This window comes from Mesoplodon mirus, assembly GCF_964341445.2.
Source record: "Mesoplodon mirus genome assembly, chromosome: 13".
NCBI classification, from domain to species: Eukaryota; Metazoa; Chordata; class Mammalia; order Artiodactyla; family Ziphiidae; genus Mesoplodon; species Mesoplodon mirus.
In genome coordinates this window covers 39,030,550-39,057,926 of record NC_138989.1, presented here as the reverse complement: position 1 = coordinate 39,057,926, position 27,377 = coordinate 39,030,550, and the positions used below count along the sequence as shown (strand labels likewise).

Here is a 27,377-nt window from a genome sequence, read left to right as displayed (position 1 = left end):
GCAACTGCTCCTTCCGTGCGTCCTGTTTAGTGTCTTGTTGTCCAGAGTAGAAACCTCAGGGTCACTCTTAGTGTCTTCCCCCCTCAAGTTCCCGGTCTGACCTGAGAGCAGCCCCTGCTGCCTTAGCACCACCCACCACTCTCCCCGCTGCCTCGACTCCAACCTGCTATGATTTCCTTAATTCCTGCTCTACTCATCTCTGGTCGTGAACTATTGCAGTTCCCTCTTTTCTGGTTGCCCTTCCTCCAGTCTTTCCCTGTTCCAATCTTTACACGATCTAACACAGAAACAGTCAGGTCACTGACTGTCGACAGTACCATTTCCCAAAGCTATAGTCCACACTCTTGGACATGAATACAATGCCTTTCCCAGCCTGGCCCCCATCAACCTTAACAGCTACATAGTCCCCGACATCCTCACCCTCCTCCTTCTCTCTTCACTCTCAGCTCCAGCCAGACCAAGCTTCCTTCTGTTTCCTGAGACTGAAGTCTCATTCAGTCTCCATACCTCTGCAAGTACAGTTTCTCCAACGTGGATGGCCTTTATCCTACTTTCTGCTTGGTGAGCCCTCATTCATTCACGGGGTCCAGCTCACTTCCACCAAGAAGCTTCTGAGGACTCCTCTGCCTGTGGAGAGACACACCCCTCCCTCCCGCTCCTGGACCGCTGTGCTCCATGCACACGCCCCTCCATGGGACAAGCGTTCCTCACCTGTGGGTCTCAGGACGGCTCATCTTTGAGCCCTCAGCGCTTAATACAGGAACTGCAGGTGCCCATCTCTCTTCGGAACAAATTAAATCTCATGGCACCAAATGACACCCTCTGGATAATCAAGTGCAGGTAGGGTGGGGAAGCACAGCCCCTAATTCAGATTCTTTGTTCGTCTCCAGTTGCAACTTCATTGGAATTTTCACCATTCCTGGATAAGTGTGAACACTTGGAGAGAAAAGAGGGAAAATTCTCATTTCAATGAAACTTCTCTCCCCAGTGGACTCAATCTACCTTTCTTTGTGGGTTGTAAAACTCATTGATCCAGTGGCATGTGTTTTAGGTATCCCATGTAAAGTTCAGATTTCTACTAGAGTGGCTGTAACTCATTTTGTGCTAAAATCATGCAGATATTGGTCTGGTTCGTAGTTGACTCTCTTTTCTGGCATATGAATTAAGGATAATTTAGAGAAATACAGGCACCGTGATATTCGTGGGTAGGTTTTCCTTTGCTTCAGTCTCTGGTGATATGACCCTTGCATATGTCAGGTTTTGAAGTCAGACACTCCGGGTTTAAATCTGGCTCCATCAGTGTGTGACCTGTAGCATGTCTCTTTCTGCCTCAGTTTCCTCATCTGTAAAATGGAAAAAGTGACACCTCATAGGCCTGTTGTAAAGATTAAATGAGATCATATCTTTAAGCATTTATCACAGAGGAAGCCCTCAAGCATTGCTACCACTCACTGTGCTAAGTGCTTTATACATTATGTAACTATATACACATGCACAGACACACACATATTGCCTACCACAACATATAATCCTTACAACAAGTCTATATTGCAGGTACTATACTTACCTCCACTTTATAGGTGAAGAAAATGGAACAGATGAAGTATCTTGCCCAAAGTCACACAGCTAGTAAGGAGCAGACCTGGAATTTAAACCTAGGCAATCTGGAGTCCGAGTCTATGCTCTTAACACCCATCAAAATGCCTCAGTGCACTCAATAAATGGTAGCTATCATCACCACCATCATGATCATCATCTCCATCATCATCATCTCCATCTCCATCGCTATCCAGGATGTCACCATGTCTGTCTATCTCTTATTACAAAATCGCTCGAGCAGGGCTGTTTACTCAGTCAGCCCTGGGGTGGTAACTTTGTTGCACAAATAAAATTGTATTCATCTGGCAACCTCTGGGGCTGCCCCAAAGGCCAACCTCGTGCGACGCTAATTCTTGGATAGTAGGAAAGACTGTCGAGGGAGGTCTTGGGATTCCGAAGAGTCAAGCCAGGATACAAGCTGGCCCAAAGCAGAGCATGTGGCCCGGCACCACTTCATTCCACTTGCTTGTCTTCCATCTTTTAGCTGCAGAAAGAGGCCAATTGATTCCTTCTTCCCAACCAACTCCAACTAGACTGAGAGATTTTGTAATCATGTCTGTCTCAGATCACAGCCCACAGAAATCAGACACAGAAATGCTCACTTGGGCTGTCCACGCGTTCCACCCCTGAGCCAGGAAATGAGAACTCTTAATCCAGTGTCACTGTTTGTAGTAAAAAAATAACATTACTTGTAAAAAAAAATAAGAGGAATTCAATGTATCTTAGTGCCATGGGCTTGTTTACCAAAATTTCATTTAGCCTGTGTTTCCTTTTCTTCCCTGTCATCACCTACATTTACTGACTGTCCTTCTTTACCTATTTTCCCCCAACTCTCATCTCCAAATTTATTCTTTGGCTCGACCCCAATTAAGGGTCTTTACCCTCTGTCGTCCATACAAAACATGCTTTCCTGAAACACTCTTGCTTTTGGAATCAGGCGGGTCTGCCTTTCAATTCTGATTGCTCGGCATTAGGTGAGCTGCTTTCCCTATGCCTCAGTTTTTAAATACGTAAAATGGCTGTAGTAACAGTAACTAACACTGGCTGAGAATTGACACAGGTTGATTGCTATGCAAGATGCCTTTTCCCAAGCTTGCAGGCAAAATTACTGAAGGAAGGAAGTGACTAGAAGGTCCTATTCGGCACCTGGCCTCTTGGCAGGAGGCATAGTTCCACCCTGATGGAGAGAATGAAGACTGAGTCACCTGTCAGACCAGTGCACACAGCGCAGCACCACGGGCACCATTTAATCCTCAGGAAAATCCTACGGGGAAGGTATTGGTTCTGCCCCCTTTAGAGGTAAAGAACTGAAGTTGAGAGTAACTTGCCCAAGGACACCTGATGACTAAGTGGCAGAGGAGGGACTCTTAGTTACCATGCGATACAACAATAATAAACAGCAGCAGCCACAATTAGCGGTCATTGAGCTTTTATCGTGTGCCAGGCACCGGTCCAGGAGCGGGACAGGGATGGTTTCATTTAATCCTCACATCAACTCTATGAAGTAGATACTATTCCGAAGTCCATTTTACAAATGCGTAGATTGAGAGGAAGGGGTGTTAAGTGACTCACCAAAGGTTGCGTGCGTGGTAAACCGACAGCCAGAACTTAGAACCTGATGGACTGAATTTAGAGCCGGAACCCATCCCATGCTGTCTCTTTAAAATGAAATAATAAAATATGCAGATAAAGGGCTTAGCCCAGTGCCTGGCACACAGCAATCTTGAATATATTATCATTGTCGTTGTTACCACTATTTTAATGATAGTCAATATTTTAATATTGTTCTGCTCTGCAAGGCATCTCTTGGCTCGTCTGTAGGATGTGAACTCCAAGCACAGATCTGAGTGGACAGAAGCCCATATTCCTTGAGTCATTTGATCTTTGCTTATCTTAACTGCCTTCTGCAAATGTCGATAACAAGGTCCCCATCCCAACCTCGATTTGTCATCGCCCCAAGTTTTCTCTTCCAGCAGTCCTTCAACTAAAATGATCCTGGAAATTGCCTTTTCTTTTTGTAGCAGCTCAGTATTAGTTTTCTATTGCTGTATAAAAGATCATCTCAAATTTAGTGGATTGAAACAATACACTTTTATTACCTCACAGTTTCTGTAGGTCAGGAATCCAGGCACGGCTGAGCTTGGTCTTCTGCTCAGGGTCTTACAAGGCTGCCATCAAGGTATTGGCAGGGCTGCATTCCTTCGGGAGCTCAGAGTCCTCTTCGGAGCTCATGTGGTTGTTGGCAGAATTCAGTTCCTTGTGGTTGTAGGACTGTGGGCCCCTGGCTTCTTGATGATTATTGGCTGGAGCCCACCCACCCAAGTCCTAGAGGCCCCCCACAGTTCTCAGTCACATGGCTCTCTTCATGGGAAGCCCACATCAGAGCAGCTTGCTTCTTCAAGGCCAGCAGAAGAATCTCTCCCCCAGTCTGCGAAGATGGAGTCTTACAGAACAAAACAACTGAGGGAATGAGATCCCATCACTTTTGTCATATTCTATTGGTTAGAGGAAATTACACGAGTTGGGTCACTGAAGCTCATACTGGGGTGTGTCCACAAGTCTCTTGGCTTCAAATTTAATTCTTCCCCCACCTCAACTTCCTTTTCTTCCCCAAACAGTACCACGTCCCATTTCATCTTCATTTTCACATCCACACAAAGCATTTTCTTACTGTTCTATAAATTTCTAAAATTCTTTCTTCTTTTTTCCACATTTATAGAATAGTAGGAGTCCAAGCCTAGACCTCTCATTTTCTTTCCATTTCACCCAGGACTATAGTTTATTCATTTTTAACAGCTTATTAATATGTAATTTACATACCATAACATTCAAAGTGTACCACTGGGTATATATTTAGAGAATTAGGCAACCATCCCCATGATATAATTTTAGATCTTTTTTCATAACCCCAGAAAGAAACTGCATACCTTTAGCAGTCACCCCCCCGCCACATTTCCCCTGTTCCCTCAGCCCTAGGCAACAACAAATCTGTTTTCTGTCTCTATAGATTCATCTGTCCTGGACATTTCATATGAATGGAACCATACAATATGAGGTCTGTTGTGACTGGCTTTTTTCACTGAGCATAATGTTTCTGAGGTTCATGTGTGTTATAGTACAAACAATATTATTATGGCTATATAGGAAGTTCAGAGTGTTGTAGACAAAACAGCCATGAAATGAAGGAGTTTAACTTACAAAAATAGGGTTAGAAATAAGCATCTTTACTCATTTTTCCACCTCTCAGTTTTTTTATAAGAACTTATTATACATAAGTCCCTGGAGAGAAGAAAAGATAAATATGATTCAGCCAATGACCCTTAAGAAGCTCAGGCTGATAAAGAAACCAGGCAATTCACAGGTATAGAGAACAAACTAGTGGTTACTAGTGGGGAGAGGAAGTGGGAGAGAAGCAATATAGGGGGAGGGGAGTAAGAGGTACAAACTATTATGTATAAAATTATCTGCAAGGATATATTGTACAACATGGGGAATATAGCTAATATTTTATAATAACTATAAATAGAGTATAACCTTTAAAAATTGTGAATCACTAATTGAACACCTGTAACTTATATAATATTGTATAGCAGCTATACTTCAATTAAAAACAAGCAAACAGGGCTTCCCTGGTGGCGCAGTGGTTGAGAGTCCGCCTGCCGATGCAGGGGACACGGGTTCGTGCCCCGGTCCGGGAAGATCCCACATGCCGTGGAGCGGCTGGGCCCGTGAGCCATGGCTGCTGAGCCTGCGCGTCCGGAGCCTGTGCTCCGCTACAGGAGAGGCCACAGCAGTGAGAGGCCCACGTACTGCAAAAAAAAAAAAGAAACCAGGCAAATACACAACTGATACACTATAGTTTTGCCAGGTTATTCAGCACCCATAAACATCAGAGAAGAGGAAATGCAGAGTGAATTTTCAACTCACTGGGATAAAACAGAAGCCAAAAGTAATCTAAGATGTGAATTGTTTTTTAGAAAAGTAGATAACGTTAACCCATAGTCTTCGCTTTTAGTTATACAGAGCTTGATGATTTTTTTGATGGGGAGGTTTGGGTTTTGTTTGTTTGTTTGTTTTTGAGAGCTGTCACGCGTGGACCTGGCAGAGCCTAGGGGCTCCCAGGTCCCGTCAGAGAGCTGGGGGGAGGGGCAGGCTTTTCCCCTGGGGCTGGTGTTCCCTGTCCTGGCAGCAGCCCCAGGAATCCCGCAATGCATTCTGTAGCGATCAGCCCATGGATGTGTGTTCCAAGCCTGGAGGATTTTCACTGCGACTTTGCAATTTTTCTTTTACCCAGAGGTCAGCATTTGACTATGGAAAACAGTTCTGACTCAGACAAGCGAGGAATGATGAGCCTAAAGGGTTCTGTCAGCAGGAACTAACCTACATGTGGGAACTCTGGATGTTTCACAAAAGGGCAAGTTCAAGAATCCTTAAAACTAAGAGGTGTCTGTCACATCAGCTGAAGAAAACAGTAAAATAATGAAACATTTACCACAAATGGAATACTCATCGTGTTTTCAAACATTCCTCTGGGATAAGCAAGATTCTTGCTCAAGATTTTCAGACGGGGCCTCACGATTTCAAACTCCGGTCATGGAGCAAGGCCAGGGGCTCGGCTGTGGGACCGGCCCCTCCCATGGCCAGCAGCCCAGCCCAGGCCTCCATCACCAGCCCCAGCTACCTTGGAGCTGGGGGGTTCTGGGATCAGGCCTACGGTGGCCTCAGGAAGATTCCTCACCCCTCAGCCCCTCTCCCACCTGGCTCCCTGCTCTGAAATTCCACCCTTAGACATTTAGATCTTTGCTCCAATGCAAATACTCCTGGGAGAAGAAGCACATTGTTTATTAGCCATTTACACCTCAGTGCAAATGTGTTTATCAGAGCTTTTGCCAGCAAGTGTTTTTAGAGGAGAGAAGGTGAAAGAAGCTCAGAGAAAAAAAACATGCTTGAGAATGAAGAGAAAGTAACCGAAAGTCACAAAAGGACAGAAAAGGAACACAAGGGGCACCGAAGATGAATAAACTCCACCTCTTCCCAGGAGTGCCTACCTGAGAGGATGAAGAGCTGACCCAGACTTGGGATTGGATGGGAGCCGGGGGGACTCAACGCTGTGCCCCTGGCTATGGGGCGGGAGTGGGTGGTGGCTCAGGACCTGACCCCTGGTTTGGACGCCCAGCCTGTCTTCTCTCCAAGCAGCGACATGCTCAAGGAACAAAGGCACGTTGAGCTTACCAGTGCTGCCCAAACAAAGCAGGAGGAAGCCAACACCTGTCCTTCCAATCACGGAGAGAGCTTCATTCCTCTTTAGAGCACCTCCAAGAGCCTGGAGTCTACTTAATCACACACAGCCCTTCTGCACTGAAAGAAAGTGGACGGTGTTTGTCTAACAGAGTGTGACCTCAAGCCCTGTGAGGGGAAGCCTCACCCGGTACTCACGCCGGGCTGCGTCTCAGACCTGTCAACATGGTGGACCCCAAACCCGCGAGAGGCTTGCTTGTTTATGTGACATGATGATTTCACAACACTCACAAGGGATTAAAACTCAGAGCAGTCCAGTTCTACTGCAGGTCAGGGACCCCGATGAGAAGCTGTTTCAGAATTAATTAAATTGCACTCAAAAAAATCTGCTTGGCTTCCTATAGCTAGTATTATTCCAGAGAACCATAATTCATAGTCAAGCCTCTCTTTTTTTTTTAATGTTTTTTAAAATTTTTATTGGAGTATCGTTGTTTTAGTTTCAGGTGTACAGCAAAGTGAGACAGTTATACCATAACCAAACCTCTTTGATGAGCCTGAATTTCCCAAACTTATAGTCAGTTTAGGTTACTGGTAACAAACCCACAGAGTTGGACTGTCTCTGTGTGCAGACCAGACCTGGGATACTGATGAATAATGGTGAGTCAAGGGACACATTTAACATCAGCTCTAGATACGTATATATCCACATCTTCATTTTTAAGATGTATGCATTTAGAAAGTTCTTTTTCAAAAAAGATGTGAATTGCTAACCTCAAAGAACCGGAGAGATTTACACAGAATGCTCCCCAAGTGACTTCATCTGCTAAAAACACAGTTTAAAAGCCTGGAAGAGGAAGACCCAACTCTCTTTAATTTGCCAGACCCCCACTTCTCGTTCTAGAGAATTTCATTCTTCTGGACTTTAAGAAGGAAAATGCCTGCCTCAGGAACGACAGTGATAACAGATCCTCCTTGCAAGTGAATGTCTAATGAACTGTAAAACCCATCATAAAACACTTCATATGGCTTTAGTTACTCCACAAGCCAAACTATGCCTGAGGTATACAAAATTATACCTTGCTCATCTTTTCAGATGCCTTAGAAACCTCTATTGAGAGTACTCCTTTTTTCCCAACCCAGGGTTTTTGTTATTCTTTTTTACCTTTCTTTTTGGTTAAAAAGATTGGAGAATCTAACTGTCTCTCTCTTCCTAGAGAACGCTGGCTCTGAAATGTTTTTTAAAGTGTGTTTGTGGCATCTGAAAGTTCCCTACCCCCCGCACTCAAGTTCTAAAGTTTGAAAGAATACATCATTCGTAGTTTGATGTATATCCAAAACCGAGAACACAATGCAAGGGAGTGTTTGCCATATTTCACTCCACAGTGGAGTCACAGCTTTTCCTTAGACATGGTTTTAGCATAAAGTAAATAGTATTTCCAGGATTGCTGCCAAATGCAACAATACAAATAATGATGACCAAAAACAGCAAAATGTGAGTGGACCAGAAGTGATGATGTTTCATAAGGAAATCCCAGATATGTACTAAAGATACTTTGGTTTTACGTGAAGATTAATTAATTAAACCAGGTTAGCAAAGTCCCAACATATAGAACTGTACTAGGAGAGAATTCAGTAGAAACTCAACAAAGATACAAATAATGATTCAACGCTTCTTAGCAGAAATGATGAGTTGTATCTCAACAACTAGCGATTCTGAAAATGAATCTCAGAATAGTCTGTTTGGTTTCTTTGTTTAGGGGTTTGTTTTTGTTGTCAGTTGTTTGTTTTTAGTATTGGTTTAATAATCAATAGTGACTGTTTTCCAGACTCTCTAAGTTGCTCCCTTTCCAGATTACAAGGATTTCTAGCAAATCATCATCACGTCAGCATCAAATTATTCATAAAACAACCATATGAGTTTCCCTCCTGAATATTCTTCAGCTGAGTGTGGTGTGGAGCAAAGAACTAACATTTCTTCCATACAGGGATTTTGCTGGGCTGTTCCAAGATCTTCTCATGTAATCCTCACAGCAACACTATGAGATAGGTACTAGTATCTCTACTTTACAGATAAAGAAATTGAAGTTCTGAAAAGTAGATTATTCAAGTTCAAATACCTTGTAGGTTCCAGAAGTGGAAAGCAAACAAATAGGGGCTTTAGAAGAGTATTGCTCTATATATCCTCCTCTACATCATTCAAGCAACTCAAGTGAAGGCATTAGCTTAGTTTGACTGCTTTGGATGAGCGTGCTTCAGACAGCCGCGCTTCTTTGGGACCGAGGCACGCGCATCACAGCTTCACTAGTGTGGTTGGTGCTTTACCAAAATGATGAAGAAAAGATGTTACACAGTACTATAATATGGTATAAAATCACCAAATCAAAATTATTCTTTCTCACTTCTCTTTTATTTTAATTGAGGTAAAAATTAAATGTTTAAAATTTTTATGTTATGTAACATAACGTAAAATTGACCATTTTAACCATTTTAAAGTGTACAATTCAGCAGCTTCTAGCTTATTCACAGCACTGTGCAAACAGCACTTCTCTTTAACCCTTCAGACTAAGTCAAGGGGTAAGTCTGTTTGGTGCTGCTATATCTTTAATAACTCTAATATTTTATGATCTCTCTTTAAAAAAAAAGGGAAAGCAAGCTTAGAGTCTTTGGTAAATAAGCATACAATTAGAATTTGATAACCTAAATTTGGTGTTTTATTTGTATTTATTTTTTATTTACCCTGAATTTCTATTTACATAGTAACAAAATTTCCTTATTAAGTAAATATTTTCAGTGAAATGGTGAGTTAATTTAAAGAAAAATTTTAGGTAAATAGTTAGCGTTAGTGGTACATACATATGGCAAAAATCACGAAAGAGGTACCTCTGCTCATCTGGTGGTTGGATGGAAAGTGATAAGGAGGACAGGTGATGGGCATTTAGAAGGAGGTGGCTGGGGACTTCCCTTCTAGCGGTCCAGTGGTTAGGACTCTGAGCTTCTACTGCAGGGGGCACGGGTTCAATCCCTGATTGGGGAACTAGGATCCCACATGCCATGTGGCCTGGCCAAAAAAAAAAAAAAAAAAAAAAAAAAAGGGAGGCGGCTGGAGCGGGATGAAATAACCTGTCAGAACGTCGTAGGGATAAGGGGCTTGGATTCAGGAAGATAGAGTCTCATTATAGATTCTAGAATGTGGGCTGGGCCTGAGTCTTCTTTCCTGCAAGTCCACTGGTCCAGCCTGACTTCTACCCTGGTTCTGAAGGCGTGGAGATCCTGGCATTGTCTCCACTGTCTGAATTACAGAAAAATACCCCACATCAGAGCAGGAGCAGATCCCCTCTCTGGCTGGTCAGGCAAACGAAAGGCAGCCACCCACGAGGGCTGCCTCTGAAAGGGAAGGGAGCTCGGAGATGGGCTGAAAGAGTGGGTCACACAGCCCAACAGTGGCAGCTGTAACACAAGCAGACTTTTCAGTCTCTCAGATAACTGTTAAGGAAGGAGGGAAGGAAGAGAGGCAAGGCCAGGGTCTACAGAGCAGTTGTCCGTTTGCCTTCAGGCTGTTTTCGATGAAGACTGGGGTTAGAGCGGGATGGGCTCGACCCGGGTAAGGTGTCGTCTTCCCTTCCACAGATCTGCTCGCTGGGCCCGCTGCTGCAAGAAACTGAGTGCGAGCCGCAAGAGTGAAGCTCTGCTGCTGGGAGATGCTTCTCCTCCTACAAATCTGTTTCTAATGATTCACCATTTGTAAATGGAACTCCCATCCCAGGCTCTTCGTTAGTAAGAGGTTATCAAGAAGAAAAAGGGGGCGCCCACCTGGAGATTAAAATCCCTGATGCCGAACAGATTGTCAGGAAGATTTCCAGCCCCCTAGATGTGAAGACAATGTACACACACACACACACACACACACCCCAGAGCTGCCTTAGCCAGAATATTCATGTATTCTAGGTGCCACACGTATACTGGACTATCTACTATATGAAAGACAAGGTCCCTCCTTTTAAATCACAAATACATGTGAAAGAAACAATACATTAAGCCACAGTCCTATACAAATTGGTCTAACACCATGTAAAGCGATGCCACCCCCTAACATCTAGGAGAGATCAGATAAATGGGAAAAAGAGTTAGATCCCTAGAAACTGCATTACCCTCCACTCACTGCCACATTTCTGTTTTCCTTCCTGCAAAATTTGTCCCAAGAGCTGGTCATTGTCCCCTGTACACATCTTCGTGCTCACCCCCACTTGGCAAGGTCACCAGTGACCTCACATTGTCCAGCCCAATGGCCACTTTCCCGTCTTTCCTCCTCCTTGATTCTTGGCAGTCAGACCCAGTTGAGGGCTCTAACTTGAAAAGCTCTCTTATCTTGGCTTCTGTAACATTAAGCTCTTCTGATTTTCATCCAACCTCACTGGCCACTCCTTCCCAATCTCCTTTCCCTCTGTGCTACTTTCTAGAAGTGGGAGAACACCAGGGTCACGGTTCTTTTCTCCATCGACAGCCTTTCCCAGGATGACCCCATGTAGTCCAGGGGTGCTGAAGATCACCTGTAGGCTGACAATTCCTAATTGATATCTCAGTCCTGACCCTTCTCCAGAGTTCTGAACTCAAATACCCAACTATCTCCTTGATCGCTCTTATTGTGTGTCGAATAAAGTACTTGGAATAAAGTACTATACAAACCTTTAACTGTGGTCTAAAGGCCATGCCTGACCTGGCACTGCCACCCTCTCTTGGGTCCCAGTTCTAGCCATAACATAAGCCAAACAGCTAACCTGAGCCTCTGAATTTTGAGGCTTAGTTCTTGCTAAGACAAATGGATATCAAGAGCCACAATTTAAGGTAACTCATCTTTCCTAGTGGTCTCTCCCTTTTAACTCATCTTAGACTTAATCTAACTATTTTTGCTTGGCTATACACAATATCTTATCTGGGATCTAAAGATACATGATATCTTAGCCATATCATGGGAAAGAGCCTACATGAATCAATTATCAACAGCACAGCCAGGAGGGGAACAAATTTAAATAGGGAAATGTCCCTTGTTCTAAAGGAGTGGATTTGAAGATTCTCAAAATTTTGGGGAATTAAGTCAAACAAGCGTAGGCCACAGATCCCAGTAAGGACATTTTTACTTTCTCCTTTCCTTTCCTGGTTTAATCTCATTGACCCTTGAGCTTAGTGTGATCTGCATCTCATACTTGTTTGACTTAAGTAATTAATGGAAATTACCAGGCCATAAAGACAAGGAACAAAGGTACATTCAAGAACATCATGGGATTTTATGACTAAAATGAAAAAATTTTAACCCTAACCCCACTCCAAGGAAAGGTATGAAGACATTAAAGCAAACCCATGAAAATAAATGTGTTGAATCTCACATGGTTCCCATTTCATCATTTTTCTTCAGTAAAATTAAATTATCAGATTACATCCAGTTAGACACATTTAGGAGTGGAAAGCAGATAAAACAGACCAGTTGAGGAGAGAAGATGTGTATAAATAGAACAACTATAGAGCAACCTTAAAGCAATCTTCAATTCACTTACAGTAATTTGGTACGTGCAGACCATGGTCAGAAATATTATGTATAAAAAACAGATCACGCGGGCTTCCCTGGTGGCACAGTGGTTGAGAGTCCACCTGCCGATGCAGGGGACACGGGTTCGTGCCCCGGTCCTGGAAGATCCCACATGCCGCGGAGCAGCTGGGCCCATGACCCATGGCTGCTGAGCCTGCGCGTCCGGAGCCTGTGTTCCTCAACGGGAGAGGCCACAACAGTGAGAGGCCCACGTACCGCAAAACAAACAAACAAACAAAAAACCAGATCACTGTGGGATGGGGTGAGAGCAGAGAGTCTTCAGGATTCTGAAGGGAAGGGACCATGTGGATTAAGGGAGAGGAGGCGAGAAGCTTCTCCAAGGAAGGTACAGCATAAACAAAGACATGAAGATGGAAAAATACGAGTAAAAGAGAGAAGAGAACATGAGGAAAACAAACTTACTGGAGTAGGACGTGTTTAGTGAGATACTCTGTGAGAGAAAATGTAAAAATATGATCTACTGAGCAAGGCTTATTGTTAGCAGGTTAAGGAGTCCAGACTTGAATTAATTAGTGTAAGATCTTCATCAGGGGAGAGAGATGCTGAAAGCAATGCTGAGCCTGGCGGCAGCCTGTGGGATAGACACAGTGAAAAAATGAAAAAACTGGTTAAGAGGCTGCTTCAGTCATTTATATGGGTCTTGATAGGGACTTGGCTTTGAGAGGTGGCAGCTGAAACTGACACCCAGGGACAAATCCAAGAGATTCTGAAGTCTCTTGGAAAGGTGCTTGTGAATGATTGTACACAAGACGTGAAGGAGAGGAAGGAGTGAGTGGAACCCTGGACGGGGCAGCGGTGGTGGCACCGAGCAGGAGGAATTGTTGACGTATACAATGCATCTTTCAGATTAAATTTTGTAACACTTATTACTGAGTTAGTCATCGTGGAACCTTTCTTTTTAATTTCTAATTCTAAGACACATGGTTAAAATTAAGATTAATATTCTTGTTGGCTTTAGTTTCCTATAACTTTAAAATTTACAAAGTGTCTGCAGGCGGGTGGGGCAGGGGGGATGGAGTATACATATCAACATAGTATATACTCTCCAGATCATGTTTTAATCTATAACAGGATAGCAGAGCAGCGCTACATGTAATCAAAACATATTTTACTAGGAGAGGCAATCAGCACTCAAAACCAAAATGGTTCTTGAATGAGTATCACTGGTATAAGACAGCTAACTGACCTTTTAAGTATCGTGTAAACCTGACATTTTCTGCTCTTTTTTATAGTTATTTCTGTAGCAAGTTGAAAGTGGTGCAACTAATGCCAAAATCTAAAGAGAAATAGACCCTCCGCCCAAAGTAAGGTAGACACTGGGAAAGATGTTAAAAACCTGGTGAAAAGCAAAGCATGCAAATTTCAGGAAGAAAGAAATGTTCATATGTGAAATGAATGTAAACACAGAGATCTGCCAGGAGGAACGGGAAAGGCAGGGAACGAGCAAAACCTCCCACCAGTGAGCGGAGGATTTAGGAGAGAGAACGTTGGTAAACAGAAGATTCAAAAAGTAGAAAATGAAATCTTTACCAGAGAGTTTAGCCTTTGACACTGTCAAGAGTAGAATCTTGAGGGCTCCCCTGGTGGCGCAGTGGTTGAGAGTCCACCTGCCGATGCAGGGGACACGGGTTCGTGCCCCGGTCCGGGAAGATCCCACATGCCGCGGAGTGGCTGGGCCCGTGAGCCATGGCCACTGATCCTGCGCATCTGGAGCCTGTGCTCCGCAACGGGAGAGGCCACAGCAGTGAGAGGCCCGCGTACCGCAAAAAAAAAAAAAAAAAAAAAAAGAAAGAGTAGAATCTCTTCTCAGATTCTTGCACCTTCAGTGCCAGAGCAAAGGTGGCATCATTCATGGTGCTGTGGAGGGTAAAAGAGAGCCAATGGGAACAGGAATAAGTTCTTCAATAAAAGAACTATGTTCAGGATCTCTGCCATAGTATCCCCAAAGGCAAGACTGTAGAATTAAATAGTTCCTAACCTGCAATCCCACTTCTGGGTGTATATCTAAAGGAAATGGAAACAGGATCTCGAAGAGATATCTGCACTCCCATGTTCACTGCAGCATAGTTCACAATAGCCAAGATATGGAAACCACCAAAGTTTCTGTCAACATACGAATGGATAAAGAAGATGTGAGATATATGTGAATATTATTCAGCCATGAGAAACAAGGAAATCCTGCCGTTGATGACAACATGGATGGACCTTCAGGGCATTATGCTAAGTGAAATAAGTCAGACAGAGAAAGACAAATACTGTATGGTCTCACTTATACGTGGAATCGAATAAAGCCAAACTCAAAGAAACAGAGAGTAGAGTGTTGGTTACCAGGGGCTGAGGTGTGGGTGGGAGTGGAGGAAAGGGGAGATGTTGGTCAAAGGGTACAAACTTCCAGCTAAAAGATGAAGAAGTTCTGGGGATCTAATGTACAGCATGGTGACTACAGTTAATGATAGTGTACTGTATCCTTGAAAGTTGCTAAAAGAGTAGATCTTGAATGTTCTCACCACAAAAAAGAACTGGTAATTATGCGATGTGATGGGGGTGTTAGCTAACACCATGGTAATAATCATTTTGCAATATCTAAGTGCATCAAATCAACACATTGTACACCTTAAATTTACACAATATTACATGTCAGTTATATCTCAACAAAGCCAGAAAATAAAATAAAATAAAATAAATAGCTCTCCAAATTTAGATGCCATAGGTGAGATGATAGAAGGGGGAGAAGTTGGGAATTTATTTGACATTAAGGTATATATCAGGAATTTCTAATTTATCTCCAATATCTAATCCTCCCTTTTTGCTCAGTAACAGAATTCCCAAATGTCAGCAGGGCACAGGGCTGCCTAAAATAAAGACTATAGTTCCCAGCTTCCCTTGTAGCTGAGGTGGATCCATCAGACTGAGTTTTGGTCAATGGATATGCGGAAGTGTTTGTGCAACTTCAGGAAATGTCTTTAAAAGAAGGGAGCATGGCTTGTTCTTGTGCCTTTTTCATTCTTGGTCACTGAGATATAAGTGTGATGGCTGAGACTGGAGAAGACATCTCAGGCCTTGGGGTGAAGGCCACACGCACTAAGGAGCCAGGGTCCCTGATGATAACAGAACCACCATACCAACCACGGAGAATGTTTCCTTGACAGTGAGATAAACTTCCGTCCTGGTGAGTCCCTGATAATGACCTGACTAATAAAGTTATCCTGAGAGTAACTAGAACTTACAGAGGCAGGACAGGCTCAATCCAAAACAAACTGGTATGAGGCTTCTAGCACTAGAAAGCTGACAAGGTCCTTTCAAAATAAATATTCGGGTAAATCTGATCAGTGTAAACAGACACAAGTTTTAGCTTGAGACTGAGAAAAAAAGGAAAATAAGGTAACAGAACCACCTAATTAGACATCTGACAGGGTCGGGGTTGGTGAAGATGAAGTTGACATACACAGGTAACTTCTGTGCTTAGAAACATGCAAAATATTTAAAAAGGATTTGGCTCTTGAGCTGAAAATGAGGGGCTTTACACGGTAGTCATTAGTAGAAGAAAAATCAACAATGCACCAAGAGCTTTCCATTACAAACATGAGAGAGGGGGAAGCGTGTTTCCAGAAGAGAGGTACCTTGTGTGTGAGGCACAAAGTCAACCACAACCTTGGAAAAGTCTTGCAGAGCTAAGAAAGAATTTCATGGTTAAATCATGACTATGGCGTTACAGAGTTTACTATAAGCCAAAATCTGTGAGATGAAACTAAAAATGTTAAATGAAAGTGTAGAAACCACAAGATGAGGAGAGGCAGAAAAATGGTGGATCTCGTGTTATCATACAAGCTGACGAAACACTGCTGGGGATCAAACAAAGGATGCCTCTTTAGAATTCACAAACAAAGGAAATATCATGTCTTGGCTTTGAGTGCCAGATAAGAACTTACATAGGGAGTATTTTCATAGGAACCACTATGTATAGTAGTTACAACACGGTTTAGTTCCACATTCTGGCAGAAAACTCAACAAAATCCATTATTCAGTTACCCATCTTTAAAAAGGGAACTGTGCCCAACACACAAGCAGTAAATGGGAAAGGTTAAAAGGAATCACATAAGGAGAAATTAATTGATAAAGCCAGGTTATTGCTTAAACATTACTAGAAGCCCAAGAAAAGCATTTGCCAGGAATTTTTTTAATTTATTTTTTAAAAAATCTGCATAACCACTAACTGTTAAAAACAAACAAACAAACACCTCTATTTTAGGAGGGGTATTTTTTTTTTCATGTAAAGATTGACCAAATGAGAGGGACAGAGAGACATAGAGTTTGAGGGGCAGGTGTAAACCAAAAATTGGGCGGCAAAAAGTATGTAAAGCCTGGTCAAGAGCTTCAAACATGGGGGTAAGAGAATATGACAGCCTGGCTGGGAGTCTGAGGGACCCCTTTCAATCATGGTGCAAAATATTTGATTCAAGATGAAAGGGGAAGAGAGAGAAAGACGAATACTGTATGATGTCATTTATATGTGGAATGTAAAAAACAAAAACAAAACACAACTCCTAGAAAAAGAGATCAGATTTGTGGTTTCCAGAGGCAGAGGTTGGGGGTGGGGAATTGGAGGAGGAAGGTTCTCAAAAGGTACCAACTTCCAGTTATAAGATAAATAAGTGTAAAGGAGCTGTTGCAGTGGAGGATTACTGGACTGAATGTCAATATTATGACATAGTATGAGTGTGTTTCCTTGTGTGGTAATTGCAATCATTGTTGCTTATGTTGTGGTCATCCATTTACAATGCTTGGTGTCCATTTATTTATCTCTTGTAAAAATAAAATACAGTGTGTGTGTGTAAAAAAAAGATAAATAAGTGGTAGGGATGCACTGCATAATGTGATGGCTGTAGTTAACAATGCTTTATGATATATATGAAAGTTGCTAAGACAGTAGATCCTAAGAGTTTTCATCACAAGGGGAAAATTTTTTTTCTCTTCTTTTTTGCTTTTTCTTTTTAGAGTATCTACATGAGGTGAAGCGCGTAATCATTTCACAATATATATAAGTCAAACCATTATGCTGTACACTTTAAACTTACACAGCGATGAATGTCAATTATATCTCAATAAAACTGAAAAAAAAAAGATGAAAGGGGAAAAGAGAGACTAAATGAAGTTTTTAGGGAAATTTTGCTTCCCAAATTCAGTTTGGAAATCCACTGATGGGAGATATTAAATGTCCAGAATGTTCTAGACATGGCTGATGGAACAAAAGTCATCACAGCCAGAGAGCAGCTACTCAAGGTCCTGAAGGAGCCGTTACCCTCATCAAAGCGTGACCCTCAGTAAGAGTCTGATCCACACGAAAATATTGAAGAACATGCAAACTAAACAGGAGGTTCGCTTACACAACAGGTTAACTAGTAGAAGATAAACCAAGCAGAAACCCTACCTATTTTTTAAATGTACCAAAATGGGGGGAAATCATGCTAAGTTAACCTAATATTTCAGGAGAGAAAGAAACACGAAGACAAGGAGAATGCATGGATGTAATTTATTTAGAGCCTCGAAGCTCTTTCCATGGATGCCTGTAATAGAACAGGGCCTGTTTTGAAAAACAAAAGAAAGCAAAACAACAAAACTCAGCACTGTTTTTCATGATGAAGGAATGATGTGTGTACACATTGTATAGCAAAGTGCTGAATTCTTTCAATCTCTCTCTTCTCTGAGTCCTTCTCCCTCAGGCAGCCCTTTCTCCATCCCTCTGCCACACCTCTTGGCCCTGAGGGCTCCCCTCTTCACCCTCTCTTTCTCCAAAATCCTGGTCACGGCACACTGCACCGCACCGCCATCACCCGCTCAGACCTAGAAGGCTAGCGCTAGCTCGACGGTATTGAAAACATTAACTACTTACAGTTCTTTGTGCTCTTAGGAAGACGCAATTCACACAGTCACTAAGATAGAAATTGTTTCGAAAAAAACTTAAAACATTGTTCTATCTTTGTGCACATGGGAAAAAATGATGATAATAACAAAAGCTAACGTTTGTTAACAGCATTTACTATTACTGCTATATTATATTAACTCCTTTCCTCTAATACCGTCATCATCATCACCTCCCCTTTTCATTCATGAAGAAGTTAAGGTCACCCAGCTTACTTAGCAGAACATGTTTCTGATCCCTGCTCTTTAGTCTGGCTCCAGAATCCACATTCCTAACTACTATCGCGTATGGACTCCGTCTCTCCCCAGAGGGAGTCCCTTCCTGAGTTTTCTGTCTCTGTGGATGGCACCCCTGCACATCCACTAACTCCCTCTCCCTCACCCCATCCACTCGGCACACTGGGCCTGCATGGATTCCTGTGGCAGCCTCTCCCTCCCTGTGTTTCTGCAGGAGCATGTCCATCTACTCTCTCTGTCTCTCTCTGTCTCTCTCTCTCTCTCTGTCTCTCTCTCTCTCTCTCTCACACACACACACACACACACACACACACACACACTCCATCTTTTCACCATATGTAGCCAGAGTGTGGGGTGTCCAGCTCTTAAAGCCAGCACTACAGCTTCTTGTCTAATAAGATTAAAAAAACAAATACAGGGCTTCCCTGTTGGCGCAGTGGTTGAGAGTCCGCCTGCCGATGCAGGGGACACGGGTTCGTGCCCCGATCCCGGAAGATCCCACATGCCGCGGAGCGGCTGGGCCCGCGAGCCATGGCCGCGGAGCCTGTGTGTCCGGAGCCTGTGCTCCGCAACGGGAGAGGCCACAACAGTGAGAGGCCCGCGTACAGCAAAAAAAAAAAAAAAAAAAAAAAACAAATACACACACACACACACCAAACAACAAAGCAACAAGGAACACAAATATCCACTTTTTAAATTATTAAAAATTTTGAGTGTGTAATGGGGTGTTGTAAGACCAGATCTCAACATTTCTGAACGCCTGAGGGTGAAATCAGGGACAAGATGTATTGGAAATCTTCCAGAAATTTTCTTCCTGTGGCTCTAAAACTGGAAGTAAGAACGTGTCTCCTGGGCAGGCTCTTCTTGGTTCTGGAAGGGAGCAAGTCAATGACCTCAGGGTAGTGGCCACTCAGGGTCCATGTGGCAGTGGACACTGGAGCCTGTCCCAAGCCAGCCCTCCCAAGGATTTTAAAAGGAGAATGTTTGGAGCAGGCTAGCTCGGGGTGGCCCTGGCTTGCATGTTGGTGAGAGGAGGGGAGCCCTGAACCGGTTGGGGAAGGGCAGGTCTGACAGCACTCGAACCCCTTTACCCTTCAAAGAACAACTGGGTGCCTGCAGCAGTGACCCAAAGCAGAGAACCAGACACAGTACCTCTTTGGGGACAGAACCAGCAACAACGAAGTGTTCTTGGAACACAGCAAGGGGGTTCCTCCAGCCTGGGGCACCTGGGTTCTGGGCCAGCATAGGGAGATAAGTAGAAACGAGACCCTGTGGATTACTGGCCATATAAGGGGGAGAGGGGGGCAAAGAGAGAGACTAGATTACCTGCTTATCTAGGAATGTGGGGAGTACAAAATGTATTAATTTTCTTAGAAAAGGTGGAATGTGATCTTATTTGTCTCTCCTTATACATGAAATGGGTCATATAAAATTATATTGGTTATTATTATAATTACTCCCTTTCTCCATCCATCTCTGAGACCATGGCCTAGAACTTGCACCCCCTTTGACTTTGCCTAAGTCAACTCTGTATATCACTGTGTCTGACCGTGCTCTGCCATGACCTCATTTCTTCATCAAAGGGAGCCTTACACTTCAGTGAGAAGTTCATGTTCTGGTCTGGTCCTTCAGTGTCTAGGACCACATAATGCACGTTATCTGTTTGCTCTGTATGATCTGATGGCTGGTAAATTGATTCACACTAATTAAACCCACAAAAGGCTGATTCATGAGCTCAGAGAACAATATGTTAAGTTACAGAGAAAGATAAAACTGGCCTGAAAAGCAAGGACGTACATTTGAACTGGACATTGTGTTTGGGGTAAGTCCACCCAGAAAGCCAAACAACAAAGCAAAGCATTGCCTTGTCGACAGAGAATCAAAGCAAAGGAGTTAGAATACTGTCTCATGATATTTCTAGAAAGTTCTGGTAGACTGAGAATTTGCCTTCCATGATTGCTATGCTTGAAAAACCAAGACAAGTATTTAGAATATGTCCCTCTCTCTCGAGGGTGCCAGAGTGACAATGATAAATTCTCACAGCCCAGCGCTCATTTTTCCCATTATCAATGAGAGACACTCTCATTCTGTTTGTACGTGTTACTATGCTTAGAACTGCTGAACTTGCAGGTAATTTGCAGCATCATATCTTTTTTTTTTTTTTTTTGCGGTACGCGGGCCTCTCACTGTTGTGGCCTCTCCCGTTGCGGAGCACAGGCTCCGGAGGCACAGGCTCAGCGGCCATGGCTCATGGGCCCAGCCGCCCTGCGGCACGTGGGATCTTCCTGGACCGGGGCACGAACCCGTGTCCCCTGCATCAGCAGGCGGACTCTCAACCACTGCACCACCAGGGAAGCCCTGCAGCATCATATCTTAATGGATAATTTAAATTGTGCCAAATAAGTCTAAGCCTTGCATCATCGCACGAAGGGCTAAAAGGACACCTGCAATCATCTAGCTCCCTGGTTTTTGAATTGTGTGCCATGGATCCAAGGGGCTGCTGAATTAGGAAACCACAGGTGTAGGGAGGAGCCTGAGCAGACAGGCTAGAGCTGACCACCCCCTTGTAAGGAGTGTGGATTCTTCAAAGAGCAGAAATCATTGATATGTTTTAATATCTAGGGGCAGGATGAAGTTCACATTTTAAATAACCAATTTGAAGAAAGTGACTGGAGGAAAGCAAGAGCAGAAGTAAGAAGACCACCTAGGAAGGTACAGTATTTGTCAAGGGGAGATATAATGATGTTGGGATCAGGGTAATAGCAGCAGAGCTGGAGAGAAGTGGATGGATTGGAGATGTCAACTTAAAAGCAGAATAGATAGGACTTGGCTAGTGAGGGAGCAGGTGTTATCAAGGGTTCACTCACTTATTTATCCCATCCAGAAAACTTATTGAGTGCTTACAATGGGCTGGGCCCTGGGCTAGGTGCTCATCTAGACAGCCAAGTCTCCAGCCTTCCTGGAGCTGATGTTCTAGTGGAGGGAGACAGACAATGGACAAGCACACAAGTAGGTAAAATATTAACGTGCTCTGGACTTCCCTGGTGGCTCAGTGGTTAAGAATCTGCCTGCCATTGCAGGGGACACGGATTCGAGCCCTGGTCCGTGAAGATCCCATGTGCCATGGAGCAACTAAGCCCGTGTGCCACAACTACTGAGACTGCCTCTGGCGCCCATGAGCCACAACTACGGAAGCCCCCATGCCACAACTGCTGAAACCCGTGTGCCTAGAGCCCGTGCTCCACAGCAAGAGAAGCCACCGCAGTGAGAAACCCACGCACCGCAACGAAGATTAGCCCGCACTCGCCGCAACTAGAGAAAGCCCTCGCGCAGCAATGAAGACCCAATGCAGCCAAAAAATAAATTTAAAAATACATGTATTAACGTGCTTGGAAAGAGCCTGGGAAATCAGTTTTCGGGCTCCATGAATTGTTTCCTGTCTCTCAGGCCTCACTGTCCTGCTCCACTTCTTCTCCAACCAACCAGCTGTCCACTCTCCTGAAAATCATTTCATATATTTTATCCAGTTTTCAGTCTGTAAGATGGAAGGGTGAATCTACCCCCTGTTAACCCCTTCATGGCCAGAGGTGGAAGTGACCTTTTCTTGCATGAATTTAATATAAGGGATAAAGGAAGGGGAAGAGTCAAAACTCACCACCAGGTTCTGACTCTAATAGTACAGTAGACGGTTGTGAAGCAAAACCAGATGGCTTTCGATTTATTTTTGTCTCTTCCTTTCTTCTGTTCTTCTTCTTTTCCCTCCTTCCTTCCTCCCCTCCCTCACTCCTTCCTGCCTTCATTCTCTCCTTCCTTCCTTCTTTCCTTCTTTCCTTTTGTGTATGCGTGTTTTAAAATTTGTTTTGCCTTGAAGATTCTTGAGAGCAGAGTGATGGTGGCAAGGATGGAAATCAATAGACTGGTTTTGGACATGTAGAGTTTGAGATGTCTGTAAGACATGTGAGGAGGAGTAGGCTAGAGATATCCTTCAGCACCTGGGCATATGGAGATGTAGTTCACCAGGATGGAGAATCCTGTAGAAAGAGCAGACATTTGGAGGGAGATCTGGAACTCAGATGTTTGAGATGTTAAGTTTGAAATGTTTACAAGACATTCCAATAACAGTATCAAGTTCACAGTTCAATATTTACATCTGGAGCTCAGAAAAGAGCACTGGGCTACAGCTATGGATTTGAGACTCTTCAACATATATGTAGAATTTAAATCATGAGAAAGGATGAGGTTACTTCAAAAGAGAGAGAGAAAAAAGGGAGAAAAAGAGAGGAAAAGGGAACCAAGGAGAGGAGGCAAGACAAGAAGGCCCAACAAAAACACACCATGAGGAACATCAGCAGTAGAAGCTGCAAAAGAAGATGAACCCTCAGAGGAAAAGAAAAAGGAGCAGCCATAGAAGAAGCGGGAAACCAGAGAGGACATTTTCAAAGGAAAAGAGTATTTCAAGAGGGAATACCACTTGGTTCAAGTGACACTGAGAGGTCAAGTAAGAAAAGAATTTAAAAGTATCCATTAGATTTAGTAGCTTGGAAGTCAGTTTCGGTAGGATGGAGGAAGGGATAAAGAATGAATGGGAGATAAGTGGAGGCAGCATATGCAGACAGCTCTTCCATGGGGAATGGAAAAGTAAGGTAAGGGACTTCCCTGGTGGTCCAGTGGTTAGGGCTCTGTGCTCTCACTGCCGAGGGCCCGGGTTCATCCCTGGTGGGGGAACTAAGCTCCCACAAGCTGTGCAGTGCAGCCAAAAATAAAAAAGCAGGGTAATCCTGGAGAGACATGATGAGTTAGTAGAGGTTTGCTGTTTATTTTTAAGATAGAAGACACAGAGAGTGAGAGAGTGTTTGGGTGATAAAGCCAAGAAGTCAGGAATGCAGAGAGAAGGATTAACAGAAGAGCAACTCTCCTGAGAAGGCTCCTGGAAGGTCCAGGATCCAGAACTCACTTTCTAACAGCCCTACTACACCCTTCTGTCAGCCTTAGCAGGTCTCCCCTAACCAATGAAGATCTCTCTAAAAGCAGGGAATGCCTCCTCAATTCTTTTCTGAGCCCATGTGTGACATGGCATACAATAAGTGTTTGATGTATATTTCTTCAACAAATTAGTGTATACATCATGCAAATGAATGAATAAAATTTATGTTGTAAAATCTGCCCTGAAAAGAGGAGCAAAGACATCTATGTATTTAATTACCTTGAGATCAGAAGACACTTTCTGTAGATTTTGGATAATGTCCCCAGAGTAGAAAATAAGCACAGTAAAAACAAAATTCTTATTATTCATATTTTGGAGGCAAGGAATGTGATTTTTTTCCAAATTAATCACAACTGATGAATAGCGACTTCCTGTGTAGATCCAGAGGCTTCTTCCAGCATTCTAGGGTGAAGAGTAATTGCTGTATTTCACATCTGAAATCCATCCTCATTTATCAAAAGACACTTTAGTTTGGAAGTACTACATAATTATTTCCATTATTTCCATAACACCTCTATGTGTTGACATAGTATTATTATGCCATCAATTCTCAATCATTAGGCTAGTGATAGAATCAAATCCCGGGTAATCCAAAACAGTGAATAATAAACTGAGTTGGAGACAGCAAGCAGGTTTGTCATCCTAATCTGGGCTCATTTGGGCTAATAGCCCATATCAACCTACAGATGACAGAGGTTCAGCTCAGAACCGTTTGGTGTGGCAAGGGGTCTGCTGGGGATTTTTAAATATCTGAGATTTATTCACAAAGCAGATCAAGAACTGGCTAAAGGATAGACCCCTCTACAGGAAGAAGGTTCTATAGTCCAAGGACATGGCAAAAGGCAAAATTGGATTCAGAGGATTTAGAACTAAGAACAAGAACTAAGAAACCACCCCATCCTTCTTCCTCATTTTACAGATGAAAATAAAACCCAGAGTGATTCCACGACTTGCTCAAGGTCACACAGCGAGTTAATGAAACACCCTCCCGATAAGTGACTCGTGTTCCTCCCAGTCCAGCGCGCCACGTCATCTTCATCCACAGAGTTCTGGTTCCCTTTTGTCTTCTCCAGCAAGAAGAATTGTTTTCAAATTCTAAAGGACATTTTAAAATGTAAAGAATAAATTGGACACCAAGGTAGATAAGGCATTAAGGGAAATTCAGATTTTTGAAGCTTATGCTACTCCAGATACTTTCCCAGCTGTTAACTCATTTACTCGCTTCAAGCCCCTGTGAGGTTTTATCCCCATTTACAGATGAGGAAACAGAGGCTACATAGACTAAGTCATTTACTGCAAGTCACATAATAGCAAATGATGCAGCAAGACAAGAATGAGGTCTACACTCTAGTCTGCTTCCCTTTTCACTACAACATGATTCAAGTGGGATCACACCTTCCAGCCTGGACAGATCATAATCCAAAGTATTGAAAGACTCAAAGATGTAATTATGCAACCACTGTTGGCAATCTTTGGGGGGAAGAAAACATGAAGAATAAAGAGGTGCCAGAAGACTGGAAAATAGTTTTTGATTGTGAAATTCGAGAAAGCCTAGATTCTGGGAATTACAGTTTGGTCAAAGCAAATTCTTGATGTCAAATCTTGGCAAAATTCTAGAATAAAATTACTAACTAGATGGCTTGTGAACCACTTAGAAAAGAATGCTGTGATCACGTGGAACCAACACGGGTTCACTAAGGTCAGGATGCCAAACCATCAAACATATCCACTAGGAAATGAGGTTAAGTCTGTTGGGATGTCATTGTGGTCAAATTGAAAATACGTGATTGAAATTATTGGACAGTTGGATATGTTCACAACTGGTTGCCAGTGGCCTGTCATATGACCCTGCCTAATATAATTCCATTAAAATTTTTAGCAATATCTTTCTTTTTTCAGCTTTGAAAATTGTCAGTTTTGTGGATAACTCAGTGTTCGAAGGGAGATGTTATACAATAAAAAGCAGTAATCATTTTGACAGACTGAAATGATGGTTACCCCTCAGTTTTAGATTTAAGAAGGAAAAGTATAGTTATACATGTAAGTAAAAATAAATAGATGGGTAGATGATAGCAAGATGACAGTCAGATAGATAGACAGACAGATAGATAATAAATAGATGATAGATAGGTAGATAGATAGGGAGTCAGAGAAGTTCCAAATGGAGAAAATGTGACTTGACCAAAATTTGTGGGAGAAAAAACTAAACTTTAATTGACCACAAGCTCAGTACAAACCAACAGTAACACACAGATGCCCTCTAACATAGTGGACAAGAACTTGAACTTCACCATCAGCAAAGCTGGACTCACAGTCCAAGTTCATCACTTAATAGCTGTGTGACCTTGGGCAATTTGCTTAACTTTTAAAGCCTTGGGCTCCTATTCTATCAAGTGAGTATTCTACAATGTCATATTACTAGTGATAGAACTTGGTTTACAGTTCAAGTCTTCTGATCCTCATCCAGTGCTTTTTCCATAGAGGGCTACCTTCAAATGGTTGAAAAAGACATTTTAAGAAAAAGGATTAGAATTATTCCATGGGATCTTAGAGGGCCAACCAACATCAGATCAATGGAGGGGCTTTATGAAGAAGCTGATTTCAGCTCGAGTCCTGGAAGAACACCGTGCCTGGCAGGCCAACATGGAACAGGCCCTCGCATGAAACACAGCCTTCATGGCACCGTACAGAGCAAACAGGCAGCAGGTGTATGATCAAATGTCGGGAATACTGCTGCAGTCATCCAATGAGGATGAGAAATGCGGCCAATGGTCTCTGAGGTCTCTCCAGCTCTAGGATTTCAGAAATTTCTATGATTCTGGGTTTCTATGATTTTGCAAGTGACGTGAAGAAAGGTTTTTACCAAAGAATCTATCATCGTCGACTTGGCTTTATGACAAGCCAGATTTACATGTATTTGAAGGGACAGCAAAAGAAATTCCCTTTCTCAGCATTCACCAGAGGGTGAAAGTAATAGCACAAATGAGTCGGAAGTCCCCCACAATTCCAAGCGGCCCACAGAACAACCACGAGCTTCTCCCTTATTTTCTAGCAATTACTTTTTTGCCTTTTGCCAAGTTCGTGGAATATCACTGGCACTGCATGCACCCCAAGTTTGTTTGTCTGCTCTGTCCGTCCCCTGCTGCAGATGCCTTAATTTCCTTGTGCTGTTTCCCATCCCATGGAAACCTGATGTAAGCAACTTCATTCTCCTTAAATCATTAACTTATTCACTCATTCATTCATTTATTCATTCAGCCAATATCTATGACTCACTACTTATAAGAAATAGTTTCCATTTGATGAACACATGTCACGTGCTGGGGGTTTTACACACTTCAGCTCAACTAATCATGTAAGCAACACTAGGAGCTTTACACCTTTTTAAGATAAGAAGATTAAAACTCACAGAACCAAATGAATCCACTCAAGGTTGCACAGCTAAAAAGTGATGAAACTTTGCTGTTCTCATACTACTCCATTCTTATAAGTCAGGCCCTGTGCTGTGAGTAAGCTGGAGAGCAGAGCTACAGCCTCTATCCATCAGCTTTACCCCTGGACAGTGAACATCCCATGCACACAGATAACTAACTTAGGGGTCTGTACACGATAATTACATAATACACTTTGGACAGAAACATGATTAGAATAGCCCTCCAGGGAGCAACTTGATAGTATATATCAAAAGTCTTTAGAAGCTGTAATCGTTAATTTTACACGTCTACTTGACTGGGCTAAGGGATGCCCAGAGAGCTGGGAAGACATTATTTCTGGGTGTGTCTGAGGGAAGAGATTAGC

At 43.0% G+C, this 27,377-nt stretch overlaps 1 protein-coding gene across 2 annotated transcripts in view; it reads right to left on the bottom strand.

The window, feature by feature from the left end:
• Positions 1-712: 712 nt before the first annotated feature.
• The window catches only part of GATA6 (GATA binding protein 6), a 147,378-nt gene continuing 120,713 nt past the window's right edge, over positions 713-27,377 (bottom strand). Inside the window, exons 7-8 of one of the 2 annotated variants that reach the window (XR_014295746.1) lie at positions 1,192-1,343; positions 713-936 (exon numbers count right to left, since the gene is read on the bottom strand). Coding sequence is in view for 1 of the 2 variants with exons in the window: in XM_082640966.1 (XP_082497092.1) it covers positions 1,254-1,343 (90 nt within the window). In the remaining variant the exon portion in view is untranslated. Of the gene's footprint in view, positions 937-958; positions 1,344-27,377 lie in introns of those variants that run through there. The other variant, XM_082640966.1, reaches the window with a different exon arrangement.